The sequence below is a fragment of the Dromiciops gliroides genome, chromosome 6 (assembly GCF_019393635.1).
Source record: "Dromiciops gliroides isolate mDroGli1 chromosome 6, mDroGli1.pri, whole genome shotgun sequence".
Classification (NCBI taxonomy): domain Eukaryota; kingdom Metazoa; phylum Chordata; class Mammalia; order Microbiotheria; family Microbiotheriidae; genus Dromiciops; species Dromiciops gliroides.
In genome coordinates, this window is record NC_057866.1 from 157714922 (window position 1) to 157741872 (window position 26951).

The window sequence follows — 26951 nt, forward strand, 5'->3', positions numbered from 1 at the left end:
TTTAGAATCTACTCTATACAGAGCCCAGGGTAATAGTTGCCTAGGGGAGATGCAATGGTTAGAAAAAAAAGTCTCATTTAAAAGAATTATTAATTTTAATTTTAATTTATGGAATTAAACAAACATTTTCAAAACATAGCATAATAAAAAAGATGATTGCACATGGAACTGCAAATCTATTATGTTCAAGTTGCTATTCTTTTTAAATATGTAATAAAATTATCAGGTAAATTTCTTTTTTTTCTTCCCTCCACCCTTCCCTAATGGCTATCATTAGATACAAATATGCACACACACACAAAAACACATACACACACACATATATATGTAAAATCATTCTATACATACTTTTATTTATCAGTTCTCTCTATGCATACAGATAGCATCTTCTTTCATACATCCTTTGTAGTTACAGTATTTATAATAGTCGAAAATGATTTATTCACTCAAAGTTGTTCTTTTTTTCTTTTTTGGGGGGGGCAGGGCAATGAGGGTTAAGTGACTTGCCTATGGTTACACAGCTAGTAAGTGTCAAGTGTCTGAGGCCAAATTTGAACTCAGGTCCTCCTGAATCCAGGGCCAGTGCTTTATCCACTGCGCCACCTAGCTACCCCTTTCAAAATTGTTCTTAAAACAATATTGCTGTTACTGTATACAACATTTTCTTGGTTCTCCTCATTTTGTGCTTCATTATTTCATGAAAGTTTTCCTATGCTTTTCTAAGATTGCTGAGCTCATCATTTAACTTCTGATTCAAATTAAAAATGTTTTGTGTTCGCTATTCTTTTTTTGGGGGTGGGGGTGGGGTGGACAATGAGGGTTAAGTACCCAAGGTCACACAGCTAGTAAATGTCAACGTCAAATGTCTGAGGCCAGAACTGAACTCAGGTCTTCTTGAATCCAGGGCTGGTGCTTTATCCACTGCACCACCTAGCTGCCTCTGAGCTCATCATTTCTTGTAGCACAGTAGGTCAAACACCTTACTGATGTCATTCTTACATCCTTTACCTGAAATACACTGAATGTTTACACTCACCATTTGGGTCTATATATTCCTTTAGGGGAGAAGTGTCAAACTCAGAGCCCAGGCTGATGGCCAGCAAACCAACCAAGTGCAGCTAAACCAAATTAAAATGTCATTGGGAAATATTTAAGAAAATAAAAAACATAATAAAACATAGTTACTATTAATTTGTGATTTTCTAGTCAATATGCCCACAGGGATTCATTTCTAATTGAGTTTGAAAACACTATGGTGGATATGCAACTCACACACTGATCGGGGAGAAGGTTTTAAGGGCTTTTGTAATAACCTTCTAACTAATCCCCTTTCCTCAAGTCTCTACCCAGTCCGATCCATCTCTGTTCAGGTTCCCAAGTGATTTTCCTAATGCATAGGATCATGCATTCTCCCATGTCCTCTTCTCCACCCCGCTCCCCCCCCCCCCCAATAAACTTCAGCCGGTTCCCTATTTCCTACAGTATCAAAAATGAAGTCATCCGTTTGGGCATTTACAACCTGGCTCCTAGCCAACCTTTCAGTTTCCTTACACCCTCTTCCTTCCTGCTCTCTATGATCTGGTTTCACCGCCCTTTCCTCCCACATGACACAATTTCTTGACTCTGTGCATTTGTACCAACTGTCCTCAGTGCTTGGAATACACTCTTTACTTTTTTGTTTGTTTGTTTTGCGGGGCAATGGGGGTTAAGCCCAGGGTCACACAACTAGTAAGTGTCAAGTGTCTGAGGCCGGATTTGAACTCCTGAATCCAGGGCTGGTGCTTTATCCACTGCGCCACCTAGCTGCCCCCACTCTGCCCCCACTGTTCACTTTTGACCTTTAGCTTTCACGGTTTCCTTCAAGGTTTATCTAAAATCCCACCTTCTTGCAACCCCACCCTTTTCTATTCTTTCTTCTGAGATAAGTGTCCATTAGGTCTGTCTATATCTTGTTGTTATTTACATCGTTGCTCTCTCATTAGAATGTGAGCTCATTGAGGGTAGAGATAATGTTTTGGCAGGATAATTAGGTGGTACAGTGGATTGAATGCTGGTCCTGGAATCAAGAAGACTCATCTTTTTTTTTTGTAACTTTTTTTTTTTAAATTAATAAAGTATTTTATTCTTTTCCATTACATGTAAAGATAGTTCTCAACTTTTGTTTATACGAGCTTTACATTTCAGATTTTTCTCCCTCCCTCCCCTCCCTCCCCCCTCCCCTAGACAGCAGGTAATCTGATATAGGTTATATATATATATATATATACACACATAATAACATTAATCCTATTTCTGCATTAGTCCTGTTATAAGAGAAAAAATCAGAGCAATGATGAAAAACCTCAAAATAGAAAAAAACAACAGCATCAAACAAAAACAAAAGAAATAGTATGGTTCATTCAGCATCTATACTCCGCAGTTCTTTTAAGAAGACTCATCTTTTTGAGTTCAAATCTGACCTTAAACACTATGTGACCCTAAGCAAGTTACTTAACCCTGTGGGCCTTAGTTTCTTCATTTGTAAAATGAGTTGAGGAAGGAAATAGCAAACCACTTTGGTATCTTTGCCAAGAAAACCTCATATAGGGTCACAAAGAGTCAGACATGAGTGAACAACAAAAAATATTTTTACTTTTCTTTGAATTCTTAGAATTTAACAGTGTTTGGCACATAGTAAGTGCTTAACAAATGCTTATTGACTGATCAACGGACACTATGATTGAACCAAGATCCAGACATCATAAGGTCTCCTCAATAAAAATCTATGACCATTTAAAAGAAGTCAGTGTAGCAATCCATGCATGAAAAATGAGGAGGATGAGGAAGATGTATTGCCCATATTAGGACATATTAGGCAGTGCATTTAGTAAGCACATTATTACATATATCTTGGACAAATGCTGCAGATGGACAATGAGGCAGGCCCAGAATTAAACAGGAAGAAGACACCAGGATGGATCATTTATAGAAAACAGTATAGCACTTTCACTGACTTGGATCTGCTCAATACCCCAAATGCTCATCTTCTTAATAACAATATTCTTGACTCTGAAGAGAGGCATGGTGGATAGAATGCTGGACTTAGAGTGAAGAAGACCAGGGTTCAGACCTTGCTTCTGAAACTAACCATGTGACTTAGGGCAGCGAAGTCACTTAGCATACCCAGAATCAGGTGATTCTAAGACTAAGACTCTCTAAGATTATATTTTATAGATGGATTATGATGTGCATGGATGGAGGGAGCTATCATCCTGATGAAAGTACAGGTCTTAAGTTGCCATTTTCTTGATGGCATTATATATACACCATGAATCATGGCACACCATCATTCCGGAAGAATCAGAGTTGCAGATGACCCAGTGGTGATGCCATTGTCAATGGCAATAACAATGGCAATGGAGAGATTCATAACAGGGATAAGTAGGATGCCTGCTATCTTACCCACAATAATTTTTGAGTGAGAAGTGACATAAAAAGAATCACCAAAAGGCATGCATGAGCAAGAAAATAACATGGACCAGTCATCTTGTAAGAGTGAGGATAGCAAATGGATATGAGATGGTTAAAAATGAGAAGACTTCTGAAATATTGGGTTGTTTGTTGATCCTCTATGTAGAACATGGAAAAGAATTATGTAGGATGTGCATGAATGAATGGAGCTCTGAACCAGGGGATAGACTAACCACACTGATGAGCTCTAAGGTCCTTTGAAGTACACCTCCTGCCCCAAATACCACAATGTTCACAAGAAATGTTTTCTTGAATTGGAGACTGGAAGCATGATATAGTGGATGGAGTGCTAGATTCACAGTCAGGATGACTTAAATTTGAATCTTGATTATAGATGCTTATTGTTGTTGTCATTTTCAGCCATGTCTGATTTTCCTTGACTCCATTTTGGGGTTTTCTTGGCAAAGATACTGGAGTGGTTTGCAATTTCCTTCTCCAGCTCATTTTACAGATGAGGAAACTGAGGCAAATAGGGTTAAGTGACTTGCCCAGGGTCACACAGCTAATGTCTGAGGACAGATTTGAACTTACGAAGATGAGTCTTCCTAATTTGCTAGAAGCTTGCCAGCTACATGTAACTTTGTAAGTCACTTAAGCTCCTCATCTGTAAAATAAAGATGTTAGACTAGATGACTGCTGACATCCTTTTAAGCTCTAAATCTATGATTCTTGGATAGTCACAGGGAATTATGGATGCTGGAGGCAGATACAGTAAAGACTATTATAACACATTGGTTAACATTACGTACCATCATTGGGATCTATGATTTCAACAGTTGCCATCTTTGGGAACTCCAGGGCAGCCATGACAGGGTCAGAAAGAATGATCTGGAAGGTCTCTGAAGCTTCATATTTGCCATCTGATATAATCCTCACTCTCCACATGGCTGTAGACTGGCCAGGATTGAACTGAACCTGCTTTTGGGGCTTTCCTTTGAAATCTTTATCCTTTTTTGCTGTTCCATCTTTGGTTCCAATGCCTAAATTAAAAAATGTAAGTATAAGCCAGTGGAAAATGAAGGTATTGTATTGGTCTGCCTCTAAGGTCCCTTCTAGCTCTAGAGATAAGATTCTGTCAACACCTGAGTGAAGGGTAAAGGATCTTTTTTCTTTCAACATGACTAGATAGTTAACCTATATACTAGTTGGATAAAATAGAAGTGGCCAAAGAAAGACTGATTCCTTCAAGAGATGTATCTCATTCTAACAGATTTACTTTCTATAACATTTATAGAGTGCTTTCAGCATGACAACCCTATGTTCTCCACATTTCCCAGATGAGAAAATTGAGTCTCTAAGACATTAGGTTATTTGCCTAAGATCACAGAGCTGGTAAATGTCCAAGCCAGTATTTGAACCTGGGTCTTTTGACATTAAGCCCATGATATGATGTCTCCATTGTTTACGTTAATTGGCTAAGAAATACAGGTAAAGCCACATAGGTAAGTAAAAGGGTTTAATTGGATAATTTCTAGTTTCTTTGAAGCTATCACACTGAAAAGGAAGTGGCGATAACATTAACAACTCATATTTCTATAGCAATTTTTGGTTTTTACATCTCTTCCCTTCTCTTTTTCCCCTCTCCCCCATCATCAGTATCACTACCACCACCACCACTGCCTCCTCCTCCTCCTCCACCACTACCACCACCACCACCACCACCACCACCACCACCACCACCACCACCTCCACCTCCACCACCATCATAAATATTTATATAGTGCTTTAAAGTTTTTACAAATAACATTTAACCTCATCTTCACAACCACCCTGGGAGCTATGTATTCTTATTATCACTGTTTTATAGATGAGGAATCTGAGGTAATAAGCTTACGTGATGCCCGGAGTCAAATAGCTAGTATCTGAAGCAGGTTTTGAACTCAGGTTTTTCTTTCTCCAGGTCCAGCACTGTATCCATTGTGCCACCTACCTGCCTATGGTATTAGTCATCTCATTTTGAAGATGAGGAAACTTGAGGTTCTGAAAGATAAAGTGAATTGCCCAAGGTCTTGAAGCCAATAAGCAGCAAGTACAGGACTTGAAGTCAGGTCTCCTAATTCCAAGGAAGAGTTGGGGAAGACCTGAGTTCAAATTCAGACTCAGACACTCATTCTCTGTGTGACCTTGGGGGAAGTCATTTGAATTTTGTCTACATCAGTTTTCTCATCTGTAAAATGGGAATAATAATAGCACCTAATTCCCATGGTTGTTGTGAGAATAAAATGAAAAAAACATTGGAAAATGCTATGTAAACCTTAAAGGGATATGTAAATTCTAGTTGTTAAAAAAAGAAAAAAAGCCTGAGAAGAGGAAAAGCTTTTTCCCCCTCACTCCTTCCCCCCCCCCACCCCCAAACTTCAGGAAAGAGGACTCCAGAGAGGTGAATAAGAGTCATTGGGTAGTCCACAACTTTTAGAACTTTTAGTCAGTATGAGAGAATGAATAAGATAATGGGTTTTATTCTCCTTCCAGTGCAAGAAAGTGCTGAAGAGGACTTTCTGTGAGGTCTAAAAGAGGACCAGAGCTTAAAGCAGGTTGCCCCATGTACTCAAATCAGGTTTCCTAATATGTTTTTCCTTTTAACTTCTCACTATGGGCTTAATGAAGCAAAGAATCCCACCTCACCATTTCATACTTCATTACTGCCTGACACCAGCCATTATCAAATGCTTTACTGGAATGAGATTAATGGGCCCTTGTCATGTCAAATCCTTTGCCTTCTAGAGAATTTGATACCCTGGAAAAAGGCTCCTGAGAGCCATGCAGTATGAAATGATTTCCAAGTTAGGAAGCTCAGTATTGATTGTTTTTCAAAACTGTATTTGAGTAATTGGGTTGTGGCCTGGTGTGGAATGACCAGGCTATATAGTCCCATGTAGCTGTTAGATGGTACAGTGGATAGACAGTGCTGGGCTTGGATCAAGGAAGACCTCAGTTCAAAACCTACATCATACAGTGGTTATGTGACCCTGAACAAGTCACTTAATCTCTCTCAGGCTCAGTTTCTTCATCTGTAAAATGATGAGGTTGGACCTGATGACTTCAATCAGTGCTCTTTCCATAGTACTAATGGAAAAATGCTCAAATAAAGAAGGTCAAATAATCCACATAGGTGTTCAATCAGTAGGCAGATGAGAGTGTAAACACGATATTGAGCTGTGGTAAAAAGGGGAGTGATTTGCAGAACATGGTGTATAGTAGGGAAATAATCTATGTTTCTAGAAAACATGGCATTGAGTTGTGGTTTAATAGGAGAGAAGCAGAGTTCCCCAGAAAGTGGAGAAAAGGGGTATAACTAAATGATGTAAAGACTACTCTGCATATGTGAGCCAGTAATTGTCAAGGAGCAAAAACCCCATTGTGAATCTGTGAAAAACTAACATATTCCTAAAGCAAAGTCTGGCTGTGTCACTCCTCTGCTCAAGAAACTTCCATGATTCCCTGTCACCTCTAGTCAAATACATATTCATCTGTTTGGCATTTGAAACCCATTCTAATTTGACTGCAACCTATCTTTCCACAATGTTTTCATTTGACTCTTCCTCATGTATGCAACGGTCCAACTAATCAAACCTACTTGGTGATTTTTATATATGATATCCCATCTATACCTTTGCGTAGGCTATCTTTCATGTATGGGCAGCTAGGTGGCACAGTAGAGAGAGCACTGGGTCCAGAGTCTGGGAGACTCATCTTCTTGAGTTCAAATCTGGTCTCAGACTTAGCTGTGTGACTCTGGGTAAGTCACTTAACCCTGTTTGCCTCAGTTTCCTCATCTGTCAAATGAGCTGGAGAAGGAGATGACAAACTACTCCAGTATCTTTGCCAAGAAAACCCCAAATGGGGTCATGAAGAGTTGGATAGACTGAAAACTACTGAACAACAACAAAATCTTTCATGCCTGGAAGCCTCTCCCTCCTTACCTCCTCCTTTGGTGACCCAAGTTTTTTCTAAAGCTCAGTTCAAGTGTTATCTCCTACAGGAGACCTTTCCTGACTCCAGTTACTATTCTTCTGCAGATTGTCTTGTATTTATTTTGTACACGTTTTGTATGTCTTTGTACATAGTTTCCCTTTCTTGACCCCACTGGTCCTCCCCAGAAGGAAGTAAGAAAACACACACCTGAGTTCAATTCCAACTTCAGACACTTCTTCCTTGTTTGGCAAATTACTTAATTTTTGTCTTCCTCAACAATAAATGGGGGATAATTAAAATACCTACTTCACAGTACTGTTATGAAAATCAAATGAGATAATATTTATAAAAAGTGCTTAGCATATAGTAGGCACTATATAAATGCTTATTCCCTTTCTTTTCCCTTCATTACCTGAAACATAATGGTACATAATAAAGACTTATTAAAGGGAATTGAATTAACTTGGGAACTTCAACTTTTCAACACTCTTTAAGACGATGTGGTCAATTGTAATTCAAACCAGCCACAAGCCACTAGTTAACTTCATGAGCAATAAGCCTTTTTTTTCTTGTAATTTTGGAAGCGAGGATTTCCAGGTTCCAACCACATTACAACCAACCCATCAGAAATCACATACTGATAAATGACGTCTCTCTCAGGTATCCTCTGCGCTTGAGAGTTACTTCTAAGAACTCAGAGTCTTCATCGATGACATAGTGCTCTTTCTCTAGGGAAATCCAAGCCCAGTTTAGATGGAAGGATTGACTTGTTAGCTTATTTCCTCCTGTAATTAAAAAGAGAAAAATAGAGATCAATTCACAGAATTTTGAAATGCAGGTTTTAATGACTTGAGCTTGCTTTACTCTTTTGAGGCAATGAGACAAGGGAATGATAATACCCCCAACCCTCACCCCTCAACACTCCCCCCTCCCACCCCCAACAGGCAGAGGAGGAAAGCTCTTCGGACCTAGATTCAGAGAATGAGATTTAGAGCAGAAAAGGAATGATGCCATTTAGGCCAACTCTTATTCTAGAGATGAGGAAATGGCTCCTCAGAGAAGTTAAACAACTATCTGAAGGTCACATAGGTAGTGAATAATGTGAACCCAGGATTCGTACCCAGGTCTTCAGATTCTAAATCCAGCACTCTTGGGGCAGCTGGGTGGTACAGTGGATAAAGCACTGGCCTTGGATTCAGGAGGACCTGAGTTCAAATGTGGCCTCAGACACTTGACACTTACTAGCTGTGTGACCCTGGGCAAGTCACTTAACCCTCAAAGGAAATAATAGGTAAAGAAGGAATCCTACAAAATTCTTTCTATGATACAAATATGGTATTGATACTTAAACCAGGAAGAGTTAAAATGGAGAAAGAAACCTAGAGATCAATTTCCTTAATATTCAAGCAAAATTTTAAATAAAATACCAGTAAGAGGATTATGATAATATAACACATGGATCACGCACTATGACCAAGCTGGATTTATAACAAGAATGCAGGCCAGGTTCAATATTGGGAAAACTATAAGCATAACTGAGTATATTAATAACAAAAATTAAAAAGTCTTGTGACCTTTTTCAATAGAGGTGAAAGAAAACACTAGAAAGCCGAGGAATAAATGGAGCTTTTCTTAAATGATAAGTGGTATTTATCTAAAATCAAGAGCAAGTATTATCTCTGATGGGGATGAGTTAGAAGTCTTTTCAATAAGATCAGAAGTAAAGCAAGGATACCCATTATTACCATCACTATTCAATATTGTACTAAAATGCTAGCTATAGCAATAAGACAAGAAAAAGAAATTGACAGAATGAGTATAGGCAATGAGGAAATAACACTATTACTTTTTTACAGATGATAGGATGGTCAACTAAAAAACTAATGAAAATATTTAACAACTTAAGCAAAGCTGTAGGATATAAAATATACTTGCATAAATAATGGACATTTGTATATATTTCCAACAAAATCTAGCAGGAAGAAATAGAAAAATTCCATTTAAAATTACTATAGATGGTATGAAATACTTGGAAGTCTACCTGCCAAGAAACACATTGGAACTATATGAATACAATTACAAAACACTTTTCATAGAAATAAAGACATATATATATATATATATATATAATAGGAGAAATATTAATTGCTCATGGGTAGGCCAAGCCAATATAATAAAATTAATAATTCTACCAAAATTAATTTACTTATTCAGTATCATACCAATCAAACTACCAAAGAATAACTTTGTAGAGCTAAAAAAAATTAATCTGGAGGAATATCAAGGGATTTAATGAAGAGGGTGGGAAGGAAAGGCATCTATCAATACCAGATCTCAAACTACACTATAAAGCTGTAATCATCAAAACAATTTTGGTATTGGGTAAGAAATAGAGAAGTTGATCAGTGGAACAAATTAGCTACTAACTATATGGAAGCATATGAGCATAGTAACCTAGTGTTTGAAAAACAAACAAACCCAAATCTCAGTTACTGAGGCAATAACTCACAATTTGAGAAAAACCTGGGAAAACTGGAAAGGAGTCTGGTAGAAACTAGGCACCAACACCTCACAACATATACCAAAATAAGCACACAATGGGTACATACATGATTTAGACATAAAGGTTGATATAATAAGCAAATTAGAGGAACAGAGGAGAAATTACCTGTTACATCTATGGATAGGGGAATGTTCATGACCAAAGAGATAGAAAGGATTACCGGAGGTAAAAATGAATAAATTTTTGTTTGTTTGTTTTTGTTTTGTTTTGTTTTGTTTTGGCAGGGCAATGAGGATTAAGTGACTTGCCCAAGGGTCACACAGCTAGTTAAGTGTCAAGTGTCTGAGGCTGGATTTGAACTCAGGTACTCCTGAATCCAGGGCCAATGCTTTATCCACTATGCCTCCTAGCTGCCCCCAATAATTTTGATTACATAAAATTCAAAAAAAGTTTTACACAAACAAAACCAATGTAGCTAAAATTAGAAGAAAATCATGAAACTGGGAAAAAAGGTTGCATCAAATTTCTCTGAAAAGCATCTCTCTTCTAGAATATATAGGAAATTGAATCGAGATATTATCCAATGGATAAATGGTCAAAAGTTATGAATATTAAGTTTTCAGATGAAAAAATAAAAGCTATCAATAGTCATATGAAAAATGCTCTAAATGATCAATAACTAAAGAAATGTGAATTAAAAGAACTCTGAGGTTCAATCTTACATCCATCAGATTACCCAAAATGTCAAAAAAAAAAAAAAAAAAGGAAATGACAAGTGCTGGAGGGGATGTGAGAAAACAGGTGCATTAATAGTACATTGGTGGAGCTGTAAACTAATAATACTAAAATAATCTGGAAAGCATTGTAGAACTATGCCCCCAAAGCTATAAAACTGTGTATTCCCTTTGACCCAGCAATATTGCTACCATGTCTATTCCCCTAAGAAATCAAAGAAAGATAAAAGGACCCAAAATAAAAATATTTATAATAGCTTTTTTTGTGTGTGTGGTAGCAAAGAATTAGAAACTGAAGGGTGCCCAACAGTTGGGGAATGGCTGAACAAGTTATAGTATACAAGTGTGATGGAATCCAGTTGTGCTATAAGAAATGATGAAGGGGATGGTTTCAGAAAAACCTGGGAAGACTTATATGAACAAAGTTAAGCAAGCAGAACCAAGAGAACAATTTATATGGTAACAGGAACATTATAATCATTATTACAATATCATTACAATGACTGATAATCAACTTTGAAAGGCTTAGTAACTCTAATTATCACAATGTCCAACCAAAATGCCAAAAGACTCAAGATAAAACACTCTATGTCCTTCTGGATAGAGAGGTTATGGACTGAATGCAGATTGAAATATATCTCTTTTTTTCTTTCTTTCTCTTTATTCTTTCCTTCCTTTCTCTCTCTCTCTCTCTCTCTCTCTCTCTCTCTCTCTCTCTCTCTCTCTCTCTCTCTCTCTTTTTCTCCCTTCCTCCATGACTTCCTTCCTTCCTTCCTCCCTCTCTCTCTTTCTTGGCATAAATAATGGGGAAATTTATTTTGTATGACTATACATGTTTGAAATAGGTTTTGCTTTCTCATCTTTTCAGCAGGTGAGGGACTGAGCAGGGGGAGGGAGAGATTTGGAACTGAAAATAACATAGAATTGAATTCATACATACAGACAAAGAAAGCTGTCCTTGGCAACTCTTCTCACAGTTCTATTAGGTTTTGGTGACCACTATTTGGTCAGAACAATCCAATGATGCAAGAAGCACAACTGATGAACCTTGTGGTCCTCCTCTGATTTATAGATGAGAAAAATAAAAATCCATTCATTCATTCATCCAACAAATATTTATTTGATGTCTACTGCAGGTACTACACTATGGGGTATACAAAATAGAAGAAGGCAATGGTGTTTATAATATAGTAGTTTGAATCCCTCCCCAATGTATTTTCTTTTTTAAAATATATTCTTCTATAAGCTATTTTATGGGTCTGTTGCCAACTTCCTTTATGAAAATGTTTCAGTTTCATTATATAGATAAGAATGCATATCAAGAACTCCCTAAGAACATTTATGATGCAAGAAAACAGTCTAATTATAGCTGAGGTGTCTATTGAATCCAGAGGATCAAATAAAAACTCCTCACACTGAGCTCTGATTCATGATCTATTCATCCCAGTAGTATAGCTTAGGCACAGTAGAAAAATTAAAATGGAAACTCTGAAATTGGTCTCTTTGTGCCTTCTAATTTTCTACACAGAAAGCAAAAAAAAAAAAAAAGAAAGAAAGAAAAAGAAAGAAAAGTGGCATTCTTTATTTTATATAGTCTTCTAACTTACAGACACTCTTCACGTGACTACATAGACCTCCTTTACTTGGACTTAGTTCAGTGGAAGTGAGTTGCCCTGATACTGGGCCAGAGGACCTTGTCCTTATTGAAGACAGCAACCATGGATCATAAAGCTGATTGAAATGCCAATGCAAACCACTCACTGGCTGTTCATTGATAGATGTATAATTGTTTATGTATTGTTCCCTGCTAATGTTTATATGTTCTGGTGCACTAGTATTGGTAGAATAAGGCATGATGGAGGAAAGAAGAGAGAGAGGGAGGGAGAAAGAGAGAGGAAGAGAAGTAGTGAGGGAAGAAGGGAAAGGGGAAAGAGAGAAAAGAAAAGAGCTAAAGAGGATATGAAGGGAGGAAGGGAAAACAGAAGGTGAGGGGGAGAAGAAGAGAGAGGGAGAGAGAGAGACAGGGAGGGAGAAAGAAGAAAGGAAGAGAGGGAAGAAGAGAGGTAAAGAAAAGAAGGGAGTCAGGGAAGAAGAGAAGGTGAGGGGAAAAGGAGAAAGAGATATGGATGGAGAAAAAAGACAGAGGAAGAAAAGAAGGGAAGGAGGAAAAGAAGGCGAAAGGAAGAGTTGGGAGGGAAATAGAGGAGGAAAGAAAAAAGTGAGAGAGGGAAGGAGGAATATAAGGAGGGAGATAGGGAAAGGGACACAGAGATGGGGAGAATACATGTATTATAAAGAAACATCACTAGAAGACACATCCTTTTGGCCTCAGTATCTTTTCGGTTATTTTGACATTTCACAGATATTCAATTCAATTTTACTCTCAATATAAGCATCCAAGAGTTTCTGACTTTTGGTATTTTTAGGGCAAAGCTTTGGAGAATGGTTTCTCAAATTCTATTTATCCTACTTGATTCAGGAGGCGAATTTTATTTTGCAACATGACTCTTTCAAGTCTAAAATGACACACAGGTTGACATGGTTCATTTTCTTCTTCTCCAGAACCCAAAGCACATCTCTCCTATTTCCCCCCATTCGGTGGTATCTCTGGTTCTCTTTGCTATATGAGTTTAAGTTTAGACTTCAACCATGGGGTTTAAGTTCTGCTTATGCTCATTCCCATCACAACTCCAAAGGAGAGCTTCAAGCTTCCTAGATTTGCTACACAGTAAAAACATGAATTTACTACAAAGCATGGAGTCATTCAAATACAACAGAACTCTCATCTGCTTGGGACACAGCAAGAGATGAGAGCAAATACTATCTACATTCTCTGATTCTACTTGACCACAGGATTTGGAGTTGAATCACTCAGACTTAAATCCTAGCTCTGCCATTTATTACCTGATGTGATCTAAGGCAAGACATTTAATTTCCCTGGTCCTTAGTTTTTGCTTCTATAAGAAAAGGGAGATAGGCTAGCTGGCTTCTTTTCCAGGGCTGAATATATGACCCTCAGATGCTACTTTATTTCTATTCTTTCCATTATGGTTACAAGAGATGTGAACATGACGGTACAACAAAGCTAGCTGGAGCACAGTGGAGGTAAGGGCCCAGTGGGAAGAGGTGACAAAGGGAGTTTTTGCACAATTGAGAAACTGCTTTGAAAACTGAAGTCTCACAGAAGAGTTGGAAAGGACCTGAGAGAATATCTAGTTCCACCTGTTTCTGATGGGGAATTCTCTTTATAGCATCCTCAACAACATCTTGTCTCCACTTAATGGTTTCCAGACAAATGTTATCACTAATGTGGTTCTGAGATTCCTAACAAAACCTGTTTTTATAAGGTATTAAAGGCAAGGGTGAAGGAAAAAAAAGTCATTCCATGTTCATAATGTAAAAACAAAGCCATAGAAATGAATGGTTATAACCTTTGTGTAAGTTGAGTTGTGATTAGTACTACATATTAAAATGATATGAGAAACACAGGTTTAGACTTACTCTATGCTTTTATCTGTGAGAAATTTTTACTGGTTCATAAAATTTTTATTCCTTAAGACTCTGACTTGTTAAGACCCACATACTTCCTGTATACATTCTGTTCTGTCTACTCTCACCTCCTTTGAGAAAGTCTGATTAACCATGTAAACAAGATCACTTCTCTCTGGGTGCTTGGATGTCTGATTTCACTGTCTTTCATCTTTAAGTGACATTGAATTTTCATTTGAATTCTTTGGTTAAATGAATCCATAACTTATATGGGCAGCAGTGCTGTCTTGTGGAATGATACCAAAAAGACTAGGGGGTTATAAGATTTGGGTTCCAGTTCTGGATGCTTCTTGTGTGACCTTGGGCAAGTAGCCTAGCTGTTTTTTGCTGTTCTGCCTTCATCTTTTCAATGAGGAGTAATGACACTTTCCCTGTTTGTGACATATGGTAGTTGTAAGGGCTGAGAAAATGTATGTGAGGGAGGGAATAGGTGCCATCTCTTTTTCAGAAAGGAACCCCATGACAATTACTGACATGCCTTTGTAATTGACCAAATATCACAGACACTTCATAGATACAAACCATCAATCTACTGATGAAGCAAATGCTTCCATATTTCAAAGAACTGTTATTGCACCTGTCTGGTTTTTCTTCCCACCAATAAATACATATCAAAACTTTGTTGAGATATATTTAGCTTTTGTGAGCTTCTGATTAGTAACAAAACAAAACAAAACTTTTTTCGTGTGTGTGTGTTTTGATGGAGCTTTGTTTTATTTTGACTGGATCTATGGTTTCTTCAGTGCAAGGAGCTCCTAGTGTGGAACTGTCTCCTCTTTACCCAATCTATCCAGAACAGCACCTGCTTGGTAATTTGTAGTCATAGAGATTTGTCTGGGGGGCACTGAGAGGTGTGCTCATACAGCTGCTGTGTGTCACCGGCAAGACTGGATTAAAGTGTTTTCTGCCTCTGCAGCCAGAGCTCTGTAGATTGCACTGCGTCTTCATTTTTTTTTTTTTTTAAATCTTAATTACCTGGTGGCCATTTTCCTGGTAATGAGCTAAATTTAGATGATCCATGAATCTGTCATCTCTCCAAATGAAAAGCTTTTCCAGCTTGACAGGACCTACTAGAACAATGAGGAAAGTGGGTAGATTTGGGGCAGCTCAATCTTCTGGGTTGATGTTGGTTAAGGTTGTTTTAAACTATGATGAGAAATGCATGATAAGGAGAGTATGAGAGAGGTAGGTGAGAAGTCCTTTTGACAGAACAGAATGGCTCTGGAGAATCTGATTACCCGGGTAGTTTCCCCTGTTTGTCAGCACTGGTGTTATTTGGATCTGTGTGTGTTCCCGAGGAAAGTTTTGTGATTTGGGCTGTGCTATACATTGCAAGCAGTTTTAAGTGTAGAACACACTAAAGGGCTGGGTAAGGATTATTGGACCCCTGTGTCAGTGACAACTGCAGCCTTGAGAACCCCTTATGAGCCTTTCTATATTCCCTTAGGTGTGGCTGCTTCAGAAATCATGGGATCATGATCCTTAGGGTGTTTAGTATACTACCTGGCATATAGTAAGTGCCTAATAAATGTTGATTAATTGATTGGTTACTTCCATGACAGGAGATCAGCGTAGGGTTTACTGGAAGCAAAGAGTACAGGAAAAAATCAAGCTCTCATTACTTTATTTTCCTTGTCAAGCAGTTTTCAATACTTCCTGTCTAGAATAACTGGATCATAACATTGGTACCTCCAAGTCAAATTTTATACTACTTAAGCACGTTAGTGACCACTAGGTGGCGCGATCCCCATAGCTGTTGTATGATGAAAGCACTTGGTACACAGTAGCAGGTTATATGGACACTTAAGGGGAGATGAGACAAAGGGAGTTGGCACACAATTGGGAAACTGCTTTGAAAGTCACAGGTGAGAGTCATGCAGTCAGCATAGAACACTGGCTTTGGTGTCAGGAAGACCTGGGTTCAATCCAGCCTCAGACACTTCCTAGCTGTGTGACCCTGGGCAAGTCACTTAAACTCTGCCTACCTCAGTTTCCTCATCTGTAAAATGGGTATAATAAGAGCACCTACCTCCCAAGGTCGTTGTAAGGACCAAGTGAGATAACAGTTATATATAAAGGGCTTAAGTGGTATGGAAGGAAAGATCCAGCCTATTTATCTCACTAGGGACGCCAGCCAATCAGTGATGAGGCTGTGGTTCACAGGCTAGTGTTTGAGATTCACCAAGTCTAAGATTCCCATCTGCTCATTAATTAGGGCTTAAGTGAGCTGCCTGGCACATACTAAATGCTTCTCTCCTTCCCCCTCAAGTTATTCTTTTTTCTTTCAGGGCAGAAAGGGTTAAGTGACTTGTTCAAGGTCACACAGCTATTAAGTGTCAAGTGTCTGAGGCCGGATTTGAACTCAGGTCCTCTTAAATCCAGGGCTGGTGCTTTATCCACTGCGCCGCCTAGCTGCCCCCCTCAAGTTATTCTAAAATATAGTCAGTTATTAATGTGAGTAATAGGAATTATCCGTAGAGAAGTGTGGCAGTTAAAACTCGACATATGAGAAACAGAACCCATGATCCCCCACTCCTCCTGCCCCCACCCCATCCTTTCCCTAACGTCTCTGTGGCCGATCAGGGCACCACCATCAGGTTCACAGCCCAGGATTCCTTTCTTCAATCTCCCCAGGTCTCCTTCAAGTCCCATCCAAACTGTGTTCAATCTCTTGATTCTAACTTGACAGCATCCTCTGCATCCATTCCCTGCTCTCCATGCACGTGGTCACTTCTCACCTCAACCACTGGTACAGCCACCTAACGGGGCTCCCTGCATCCATCCACTCTCTCCACCCCAACTTACGCTGACCTGCCAGCCTGAGAATCCCAAAGCGCAGCAGGTCTGGCTATGCCACTTTCCTGCACAAGCAGCTTTAGCCTCTTTCTATTGGCTCCTGGGTAAAACACAGATTCCTTGGTCTAGCACTTGGAGTTGGCTTCTTATTAGATCATTTCTCTCTCATTCATTCCATGTCTTAGCCAAGTTGGTCTCCTTGGTTCCCGCTTCCAAAATCCCATTTCCTGCCATTTTGCCTTTCCCTGGGCTGTCTCTTCTGCCAAGAATGCTCTCCCTCCAAACCTCTGCCTCTCTTTAAGACTCATATCTAGCCCCACTTCCTACGAGAAGCCTTACTTGATATTGTCAGTCAGCAGTGCTCTCCACAAGCCCACCCCTGCAAATTACCTGCTAGCATAGATTTCATATTTATACACTTGCCCATATGTTAACCACCTGGACTCCAGACTCCTTGAGGTCAGCAGCTCCTTCCTTTCTCTTTGTATCCTCAGTGCCTGGCTCTGAAATGAATTATCAAACGACTTCAAGATAAAGTCCACAAACCTACAATGACCATCCAAGACCAATAGACATAATTCCTTATTCAAAGACCTGCATCAATCATCACAGAAAAAGTTGCCACTTTTTTTCCTCCCCAGACCTTCCCCCCCCCCCCCGCCCCACTGTGAATGACAATCTATACTCCTCAATGATACCGTTGACATTTCACATGCAGATTACTTCCTTCTCTTCTAATTAATGAGCAGATGGGAATCTTAGACTTGGTGCATCTCAAACACTAGCCTGTGAACCACAGCCTCGTCACTGATTGGCTGGCATCCCTAGTGAGATAAATAGGCTGGATCTTTCCTTCCATACCACTGACCAACAAGACTTTACGTTGGAACTGTGTTCTCTCAGGAACACCAGGGAGATAACCCATTCAGACCAGTGACTAATGTCTCTAGGCCCATGTGTGACACCTACATTCATAAGCTTAGTGAGGTGTATGGCAGAATACTAGGAAGCATGCAGATATGGGCATTCTTCTTTGAAGTCTCCTTGTTCCAGGAAAGCTCTTTCTCAATCTAGGTGACCAGTTGGCTAGGTTTAGAGACGGATTCTAACGGGCTATTATTCCTATTGATGTAGTTCACTTACCTCCATGACACTTAGTATCAGGTAGAGGATTTAATATTTTTTCCCAATTGTATATAAAATAATTTTTAACATTTGTTTTTAAAAATTTTGAGTTTTGCATTCCTCCTCTCCCCTCTCCCTCATTGGGAAGGCAAGCAAATACACGGAGTAGTTTAGAGATTTGTTTCCACACCTATTAACACAGGATTTCCTTAAAATGCTTAGGAGTTCCCTAATCTGGTTATGAATTGGGAAAGTGAAATAGTGAACAGACATTGAAATGGGACATGTGAATCATACCTAACAATTCCTGTACCTGGGGGCAGACAGTGCTTTCCTGAGGAGTGGCCTTTAGGGAAGGTTTCCAAGAAGAGGAAGGAAGCACTCACAGGCAGAGGATGTGACCACCACTGTGGCTAATGCCACAGAAGTGGGGAGTAGAGAGGAGGAGGCAATTCTCATCACAAGGCTATTCACCCTCCCTTGTTGCCCTGGAATAAAACTCTGACTACCCCACCCTAGTTTTATATCTTTTGGTGATAGAAGTTCACCCAGTTATCTTGGAAAATACATAGGTACCCTTTTCATTGACATAAAAGATGTTGTTCTAAATAGTCACCTAATGCCAACAGTTCTAGTTAACTGTAAATTCACCCAATGCTGTGCTGCCATTGTTGTTATTTTTTTTTTCCAGGAAGGCTACAAATTCACTGAAAGAAGTGCAACTTGAGACGGAAGAACTCGCATGTAAGGAGTAAGGCAGGAAGCCAAGTTGTACATCAGGCCCTCTCCCCTCCTTGTTCCCTGGGGCGGTCGCTTCCGTTACCAAGGTTCTGGATTACAAAAGCTATAAGCTCTTTCAACATCTTACTTAACTGGCTGGAATGGGTCATGCTTCCTTCCTACCCAAGGATACAATTTCATTCAAGACTCTACTCCCATTACTCAGGTTTTTTGCTTCATTCTCTTGGCCTGAATACTTTCTGGGGCTAACTACATGACACACATGCACATACACACACACACATGTAATATAAATATATATTGATATATACACATATGTAAACATATATGTACATATATATTATTGGGTAGGATCATTTTGATAGAACCTTTATTAGGAATGTTGACTTTGGTTCTAATTAATGATAGAAATTAGAGAATGCAGGTCTCCCATGTAACATTCCAGTGATCTTCCCACTAAACTCTCTCTGTCTCTGTCTCTGTCTCTGTCTCTGTCTCTGTCTCTGTCTCTGTCTCTTTTTTCTTGCATGTTTTAGGACCAGAGCCTTAGAGCTGGAAGTATCTTTGTAGTCATCTAGTCAAACCTTCCTATTTCAAAGAACCTGAGACCCAGAGTAGGGAAGTGCTTTCATTACTTTCCTTTTTGAAATCAATTGGGGTTAAGTAACTTGTTCAGGGTCACAAAGTCAGTAAGTATCTTAGGCCAGATTTGAACTCAGGTCCTCCTGATCTAGGGTCAGTGCTCTATCCACTGTGTAACCTAGCTGTTTGCATAACTTTGTAAATGTAACGCTATCTAAAAATTAGTTTCTACAAATTTTGTAATGGATCTGACATAAGATGCAACCACATACCCATTCTTTGTTCATATCACTAAGGGTTTTCAACAGACTGCTTGGGGATTACAAAACTATGCTCTAGAATCAACACATTCGTTCTTCTCCCAGAAGGAAAGAGATAAATGTCACATGTCACTTCCTATCTCAGAGGCATATGGTGTTCTTGATGGAGATAATAGATAAGCACCAAGAGAAATAGAGTATAGGCCTTTTCAGCTAGGGAAGAATTACATGAAATCCCATATGATAAGAAAATATACAAGTTGGGCCTTTTAAAGGGATCAAAACAAATCACTCTTTGGTCACATCCAAGATTTCATAAACCAACCACCACTGATGCTTATACTAACTATGTGGAATTAGGCAGCCCTGTCATACCTCTGACCTTTGGGACAATCTCCATGTGTCTTAATAAATGAACTTCCTTTGGGTTCTGTAGGTTGGAATTTGAAAGAAATAAACGTTAGGAGGGAAAAGTTTGGAAACTGAAGTGAGCCACAGTCTATCTCTCTGGTTAATAACAACCCCTATGATTATTCTTATTGTTACTAAAAGGGCAAGCCAAAGATTAGACAGATTGACATTCCTGAAAACCTTGGCAAGCACTTATCAGGTTGGGTTACTGAAAGGAAAAGGAGGATTGTCCTTTTTCCTGTGGGCCTTTTTCATCATCTAGGAATCCCTTCCTGCCAGACAGCAAATTTGTATGAGGTAATTGCTAGATAAATGAAATGGCTGCAAAGAACATCCTGGCTTTCAGGCAGAACACACACACACAAATATGCACATTGTATATACAAACACAAACATACATGCATATATATGTGTGCATATACACATACAGACACATATATGAAATAATAAATATAGGTGACCCAAATGTCAACAGAAAGATGCATTGTTGGTGGATGCTATTGTGGTAAAATATGAAAGTTTTTAACAGTCGGCTAGGATAACTGAAAGACGCCAGTTTTTCAAGGACCACCCTTTTGGGGAGGAGATGAACAGTCCGCCTGCTGCGCATGTCAGACTGCCTGCCGGGTACAGTCCGCCTGCTGCGCATGTCAGACTGCCTGCCGGGTTTTTTGACTTCCGGGGTGGAGAGAAGGGGAGTAGCCTTTTTTTGCCGGCTTGGCGGGACTCCGGGCGGCGCGGCACAGACGGTCTGACTCACTCCAAAGGTGGCCTAAATCGGTTTGGTGAGTTTTTATAAGGAATATAGACTAAGCCTAGATTTAAGACGATTTGTACTGTATTTCTGTTTTCCTATCCTTCTAATCAACAACACCTTATATACAATAAAGGCTCTATCTAGAAAACCAGAAGCTTCTTCCATTTACTAGTCTGGGAGATGAGTTAAGGGAAGGGTTAAGTAGGGGAGATTTATGATCTAATATCCAATTTTAAATCTCACAGTTTGGCGACCCCGAAGGGACCTTAAGGACCCTCCCACCCTCCCTAGTTTGGCCATAAGCCGGCTAATTCGGTGGATTTTCCAAATACCCCCCCCCCCCCCCCCCCCGCGGACTTTCCCTTTGTCTAATCTCCCTTAAAGACTTTAAGCCTCTAAAAGTCTTGCTTTAAACAGAAAAGCCAGCCCAGTTTAAAGGGCAAGATGCTCGAATATTCTACCATCCCTTTGATTTTTCTCATCGGAATGTATTGGGACAGCATAACATCCCGACTTAGAGGAATAGTTTACTCAATGGTCCTTCATAACATTATTGGTTTTTTCCTCATTCAGGCAGCAAAAGGTTTTTTGTATAATAGTATACGTGAGAATCTTTGGGAAAATACGTTTAATATAAGTAGAAATTTTATGCCTGCAATTGAAATACCTTTTAATACCACATCCATAGTTCATATGACTAAGGATTTTATTTTTTTTTGTTGTTTTTTTTTGTTTTTGTTATTATCATTGTTTTTGTTATTATCATTGTTATGATGTGGGGGAAACTCTCACATATGGAGAGAGACCTCAAAATGGCTGTTTCTACTAGAGATGATCCAAGTTCAGAATCAGATCAGCAGAAACTACTCCCTCTGCAGGAAGCTATAGAACATAGTAAGAAGGGAGTGCCAATTCAAGTCAGAAAATATAGCCCCTTTAGACCAAGTGACTTGAGCGCATGGAAATCAATCATCCCTAGTTTTGAGAAAAATCCAAACACTGTAATTTCACAGTTAAGGACTATATTTAATGCATATCAACCCAGTTGGGCTGATGTTACTTGCCTTTTGGAAACTTTACTGTCCCCAACTGAGATTACAGATATTATCTCAGCAGGAAATGCCCTTGTTGCGAAAGGTAAGGCCGATGTGGAATGGCCTCTAAAGGATCCAGAGTGGAATTATAATGATGATAGGGATTTCCAAAGATTAAAAGATGCTAGAGAAACACTTCTGAAGGGAATGGAATCTTGCTCTAGAAAACCGGAAAACTGGCAGAAATTTTTAAGCCTACCTCAGGAGGCTAATGAAAGACCAAACAGATTTTATGATAGACTTTGTGAGGCCGCTAGACAGTACACCAGATTGGATCCAGTAGATTTAAGAGATTCCTGTATCATTCTCAACACATTTGTTTATAATTCACTGCCAGAAATACGCAGATACTTTCTGAAACAATGTCCAGACTGGAGAAATCTCTCAGTAGATAGAATTAAGGAACTTGCAAATTATGTCTTTGACTCACGTGAGGAAGATCCAGATCACCCTAAACAGAGCATTCTGGCACCAGCGATTCCTAGTCAGCCATGTGGACACCGGAACAAGGACACTAAGGTGTGTTGTTACTGTCGTAAGGAGGGGCATGAATTGAGAGAATGTAGGACTTGGAGAAGAAATTCTAATTCTAATTACAGGCGAAATCAAAATAGAAATAGATCTTTTTGGAGGAATACAGAAAGGCAGTACCAGAATAATGGTAACCAAGACCCCCCTCAGAAGAGGACACAGGAATGATGGTGTCTTGGGGAGGAATGGAACATAGATAATGAAAGCCATATATTCCCAGATCCGGATTTTTTGAATGCACTTGTGCCAGTCCATTCACCTCCCCAGAGTAATGAACCACATGTCACCTTAAAAGTGGGGGAGACTTATTATGATTGTCTGCTAGACACAGGAGCCTCTAAATCAGTATTAGTAAGCAAACCAGATGCTGGGTGTAGACCTGTAGGATTTTTGAATGTAGTGGGAGTCTCAGGAAAGAGCCAGAGAGTGGCAAAATTGAATCCTCGCATGGTATCTATGGGGCCCTTAACAGTGGAACATTCATTTTTACTCATGCCTGATGCCCCTGTAAATTTATTAGGTCGTGATCTCCTTTGCAAGCTTAGAGCAACCATATCTTGTGCTCCAGATGGGGCTGTCTCCTTACAATTGCCAGAGGATACTGTTCATTTATTACCAATTTTACTTACAGAAGCTCAAGGAACAGCAGGGGAGGTATCCAAAATCCCCTCTGACATTCCTGAGTCTTTATGGGCCTCATCCCCTAATGAGGTGGGGCTCCTTAAGTCTGCCATGCCTGTTACCTTTAAAGTTAAGGGGGGACCACCCCCCTCCATTCCACAGTATCCATTGTCTAGGGAAGCAATAGAAGGGATCACCCCTATAATTGAGGCTTTGAAAAGCCAGGGTATTATTATTCCATGTCATCACTCTCCATGCAATACTCCCATTTTGCCAGTTAAAAAACCCAAGCCTGGGCCAGATGGTAAACCTGTTTATCGTTTTGTGCAAGATCTTAGAGCGATTAATAATTATGTTATTCCTAGACATTCCATAGTTCCAAACCCGGCTACGATAATTTCATCGATTCCCTATGAATCTACATGTTTCACAGTGGTAGACCTTTGCTCTGCCTTTTTCTCCATACCAGTACATGAGGACTTCCAATATTTATTTGCTTTTACCTGGAAAAATAGACAGTGGACCTGGACTAGACTCCCACAGGGATTTGTAGACAGTCCCACATTATTTTCCCCAAATTTTACAGCAGGATCTGGCCTCTATTACCTTTAAGGGCTCCATACTAGTACAATATGTTGATGACTTACTTTTGGCCTCTCCTAATGCTGAAATTTGTCAGGAAGATAGCCGTCACTTACTGCTGGAGCTGCACAAGAGAGGACACAAGGTTTCCAAGACAAAGGTACAATGGTGTTTGCCCCAGGTAGAATATTTAGGATTTATTTTGGCTGCTGGAACTCGCTCTGTCTCTTCTAAGAGAGTCCAGGCCATTCAACAACTCTCTGCCCCACTACTAAGAGGCAGTTGAGAGCCATTCTGGGAGCAGCTGGGTACTGTAGACAATGGATACCCTCTTTTGGTGAAATTACTAAACCCCTCATAGCTCTTACAAAAAGTTCTGTTCCAGACAGTTTACAGTTGGATCCCCAGCATCTCTCAGCCATAAAAGAATTAAAACGGGCCTTGTTATCAGCACCTGCCCTAGGACTGCCAGATTATAGTAAGCCTTTCACTCTCTTTGTGCATGAACAAAGGGGGGTGGCTTCTGGAGTCCTGACTCAGTCACTGGGGCCTAACCAACGTCCTATAGCCTACTATTCAATTCAGCTGGACCCTGTAGCGGCTGGAGCGCCACCTTGCCTTAGAGCAGTGGCGGCCACAGCGCTTTTGGTAGAAAAAGCCTTTGATTTGGTCCTAGGTAACCCTCTAACTGTGCAATGCCCTCACGAAGTGGAGGCTCTCTTACTACGTCACAGGACACAAGCCTTTTCAGATCAAAGGCTGGCTAAGTATGAAATAACCCTGTTAGGTAATGAGAATATCACTTTAAAACGCTGCACAGTTCTTAATCCAGCAACACTACTCCCTAACTTACCATTCTCGGGGGAACCGTTGCATGACTGTGCTTCTTTAGTTGATATGGCTGAAAAACCCCGTGACAATCTTTTTGATACACCTTTAGAAAATCCTGATCTTGTCCTCTATACAGATGGTTCCTCATTTATGAGAGAGGGAACCCGTTTTACTGGAGCTGCTGTAGTTTCTGATTATGACACCCTCTGGGCAGCTTCTCTGCCTTCCCATTTTAGTGCACAGGCTGCTGAACTTGTGGCTCTTACACAGGCCTGTAATATAGCTAAAGATAAGAGTGCCACCATTTTTACTGACTCGAAATATGGCTTTGGCATATGCCACTTTATTGGTATGATTTGGCGTCAACGAGGCTTTCTAACATCCTCGGGCAAGGCTATTGCCAATGGGGACCTTATCAAGGACCTCTTAGATGCCCTAAAACTGCCTTCTTCCCTAGCCGTTGTACATTGCCCTGCCCACACAGGGAATAGTGATCCTGTTTCAAAGGGAAATGCACGAGCCGATTCTGCAGCCAAGCTAGCTGCATTAGAAGCTCCTGAACATGTATTTAACCTTTCACCTTCTGAGGATATTCCTTCCAACCTAACCTATGACGATTCTGAAGTAGAAAAGTGGAAAAAGAAATTTAAGGCGAAACAGATCAATGGCATCTGGGTGTCTCCGGAAGGTAAGCCATTTCTTCCCCGTAAATTCTACCACCAGGTATGCCTCTCTGTTCACAGAAAAGGCCATTTTGGTACACAAGGCATTGTAGACTCTATTAAGAGAACCTGGATAGCACCAGGTGTGACTAATACAGCATCTCGAATCTGCTCGGGGCTGCTCCACATGTCAGTCTTATAATCAGTATGCTTTTAAGGCCAAAGCTTATGGAGGGCGTCCTCTAGCATATACACCTTTTGAGCACTTACAAATTGATTATATTACTATGCCAAAAGCAGGACATTATAAATTTTGCCTTGTTATAGTTGATCAGCTCACTCGGTGGGTGGAGGCCTTTCCCAGCCCCCGAGCCACAGCTGCCTTTGTTGCCAAAATTCTTCTTAAAGAGATAGTACCTCGTTTTGGCCCACCAGCCCGCATCGATTCTGACAAAGGCACACATTTCACTGATTCGATTTTATCCCAAATCTACTCTTTCTTGGGAGTGACTCCAAAATTCCACACGCCCTACCATCCACAAAGTTCAGGCCAAGTCGAACGTATGAATAAAGAGCTTAAGAGTATGATTGGCAAATTATGTACTGAAACCCATTTGAAATGGCCTGATGTTCTACCATTGGCATTATTCTATCTACGAAGTAGACCAAGAGGAGAACTTCATATATCTCCTTATGAAATGCTTTTTGGTCACCCTCCTATCCAAGCTAAAACTTTTTCCCCAGTTTATACATCACTGGTGGGAGGTGATACTTCTGTTGCTTCCTATATACAGGAATTACAGACCAGGCTACGTGAACTCCATGAGGCAGGAGCTGTGGTCCAGGCAGGACCATTAGACTTTTCATTGCATAACTTCAACCCAGGAGATAAAATATATGTAAAGAATTTTCAGAAAACCAGTGGAACTCAACCTGCCTGGGAAGGACCTTTTCAGGTATTATTGACAACTCCTACTGCCATTAAAATTGGTGAAAAAGACTCATGGATTCATTGCTCTCATATAAAGCCTGCACCATTCATAGGTGAAGAGATTTCAGATAGACCTGAGGTAGACGCTAAAGAGGTAAAAACCCTAAAGATAGCAACTGTTAAAGAGCAAAGAGAGTTCAGAGGAAAAAGGCAGTTCCCATTTAATAATCCCACTGATCAGTTAAATGCTTTGGGACTCAGTCTTCGTAAAGTATCAGGAGACGGAAATTGCCTTTTTAGGGCTTTAGCAGACCAGCTAGAAGGTCACTGTAGAAATCATCTCAGACACAGACAAGAAGCTGCTTCTTATATGATTAACCATAGACAAGAGTTTGAGTCTTTTATAGTAAATGACTCCCCTTTTGAAGAATATGTTGATGAATTAAAGAAATTTGGAAAGTGGGGAGGAAATGATTCAATTGTAGCATTTGCTAAGCAGCATCAGCTGAATGTTGTGGTTCATCAATTAAATCAGCCTTTATTGAAAATCAGTGGCACAGACAAAACTGATGCTAGAGAACTCCACATTTTCTACCATAAAGAACATTATGACAGCATTAGAAAGATCAATGACAATTCAGAAACCCCTGCCACTTTGGCATGCAGAGAATTGGGGAACCAGTTAAAACAATGTGGCATACCCCAAACTCTAGCAGCTTAAATACCTTAAAATTTAACAAGCATTTCCTTCCACAGGCAAAAGCACTGAAGCACATGGCCTAGTTTTCTGGCCCACCTCAATTTCTCCCACCCTTT

The 26951-nt window shown here is 39.9% G+C and overlaps 1 protein-coding gene across 1 annotated transcript in view; it reads right to left on the reverse strand.

The window, feature by feature from the left end:
• Positions 1-26951, reverse strand: part of FREM3 (FRAS1 related extracellular matrix 3) — a 156706-nt gene that overhangs the window by 76937 nt on the left and 52818 nt on the right. Inside the window, exons 3-4 of the mRNA XM_043972277.1 lie at positions 8064-8210; positions 4260-4490 (exon numbers count right to left, since the gene is read on the reverse strand). Coding sequence (XP_043828212.1) covers positions 4260-4490; positions 8064-8210 — 378 coding nt within the window. The remainder of the gene's footprint in view (positions 1-4259; positions 4491-8063; positions 8211-26951) is intronic.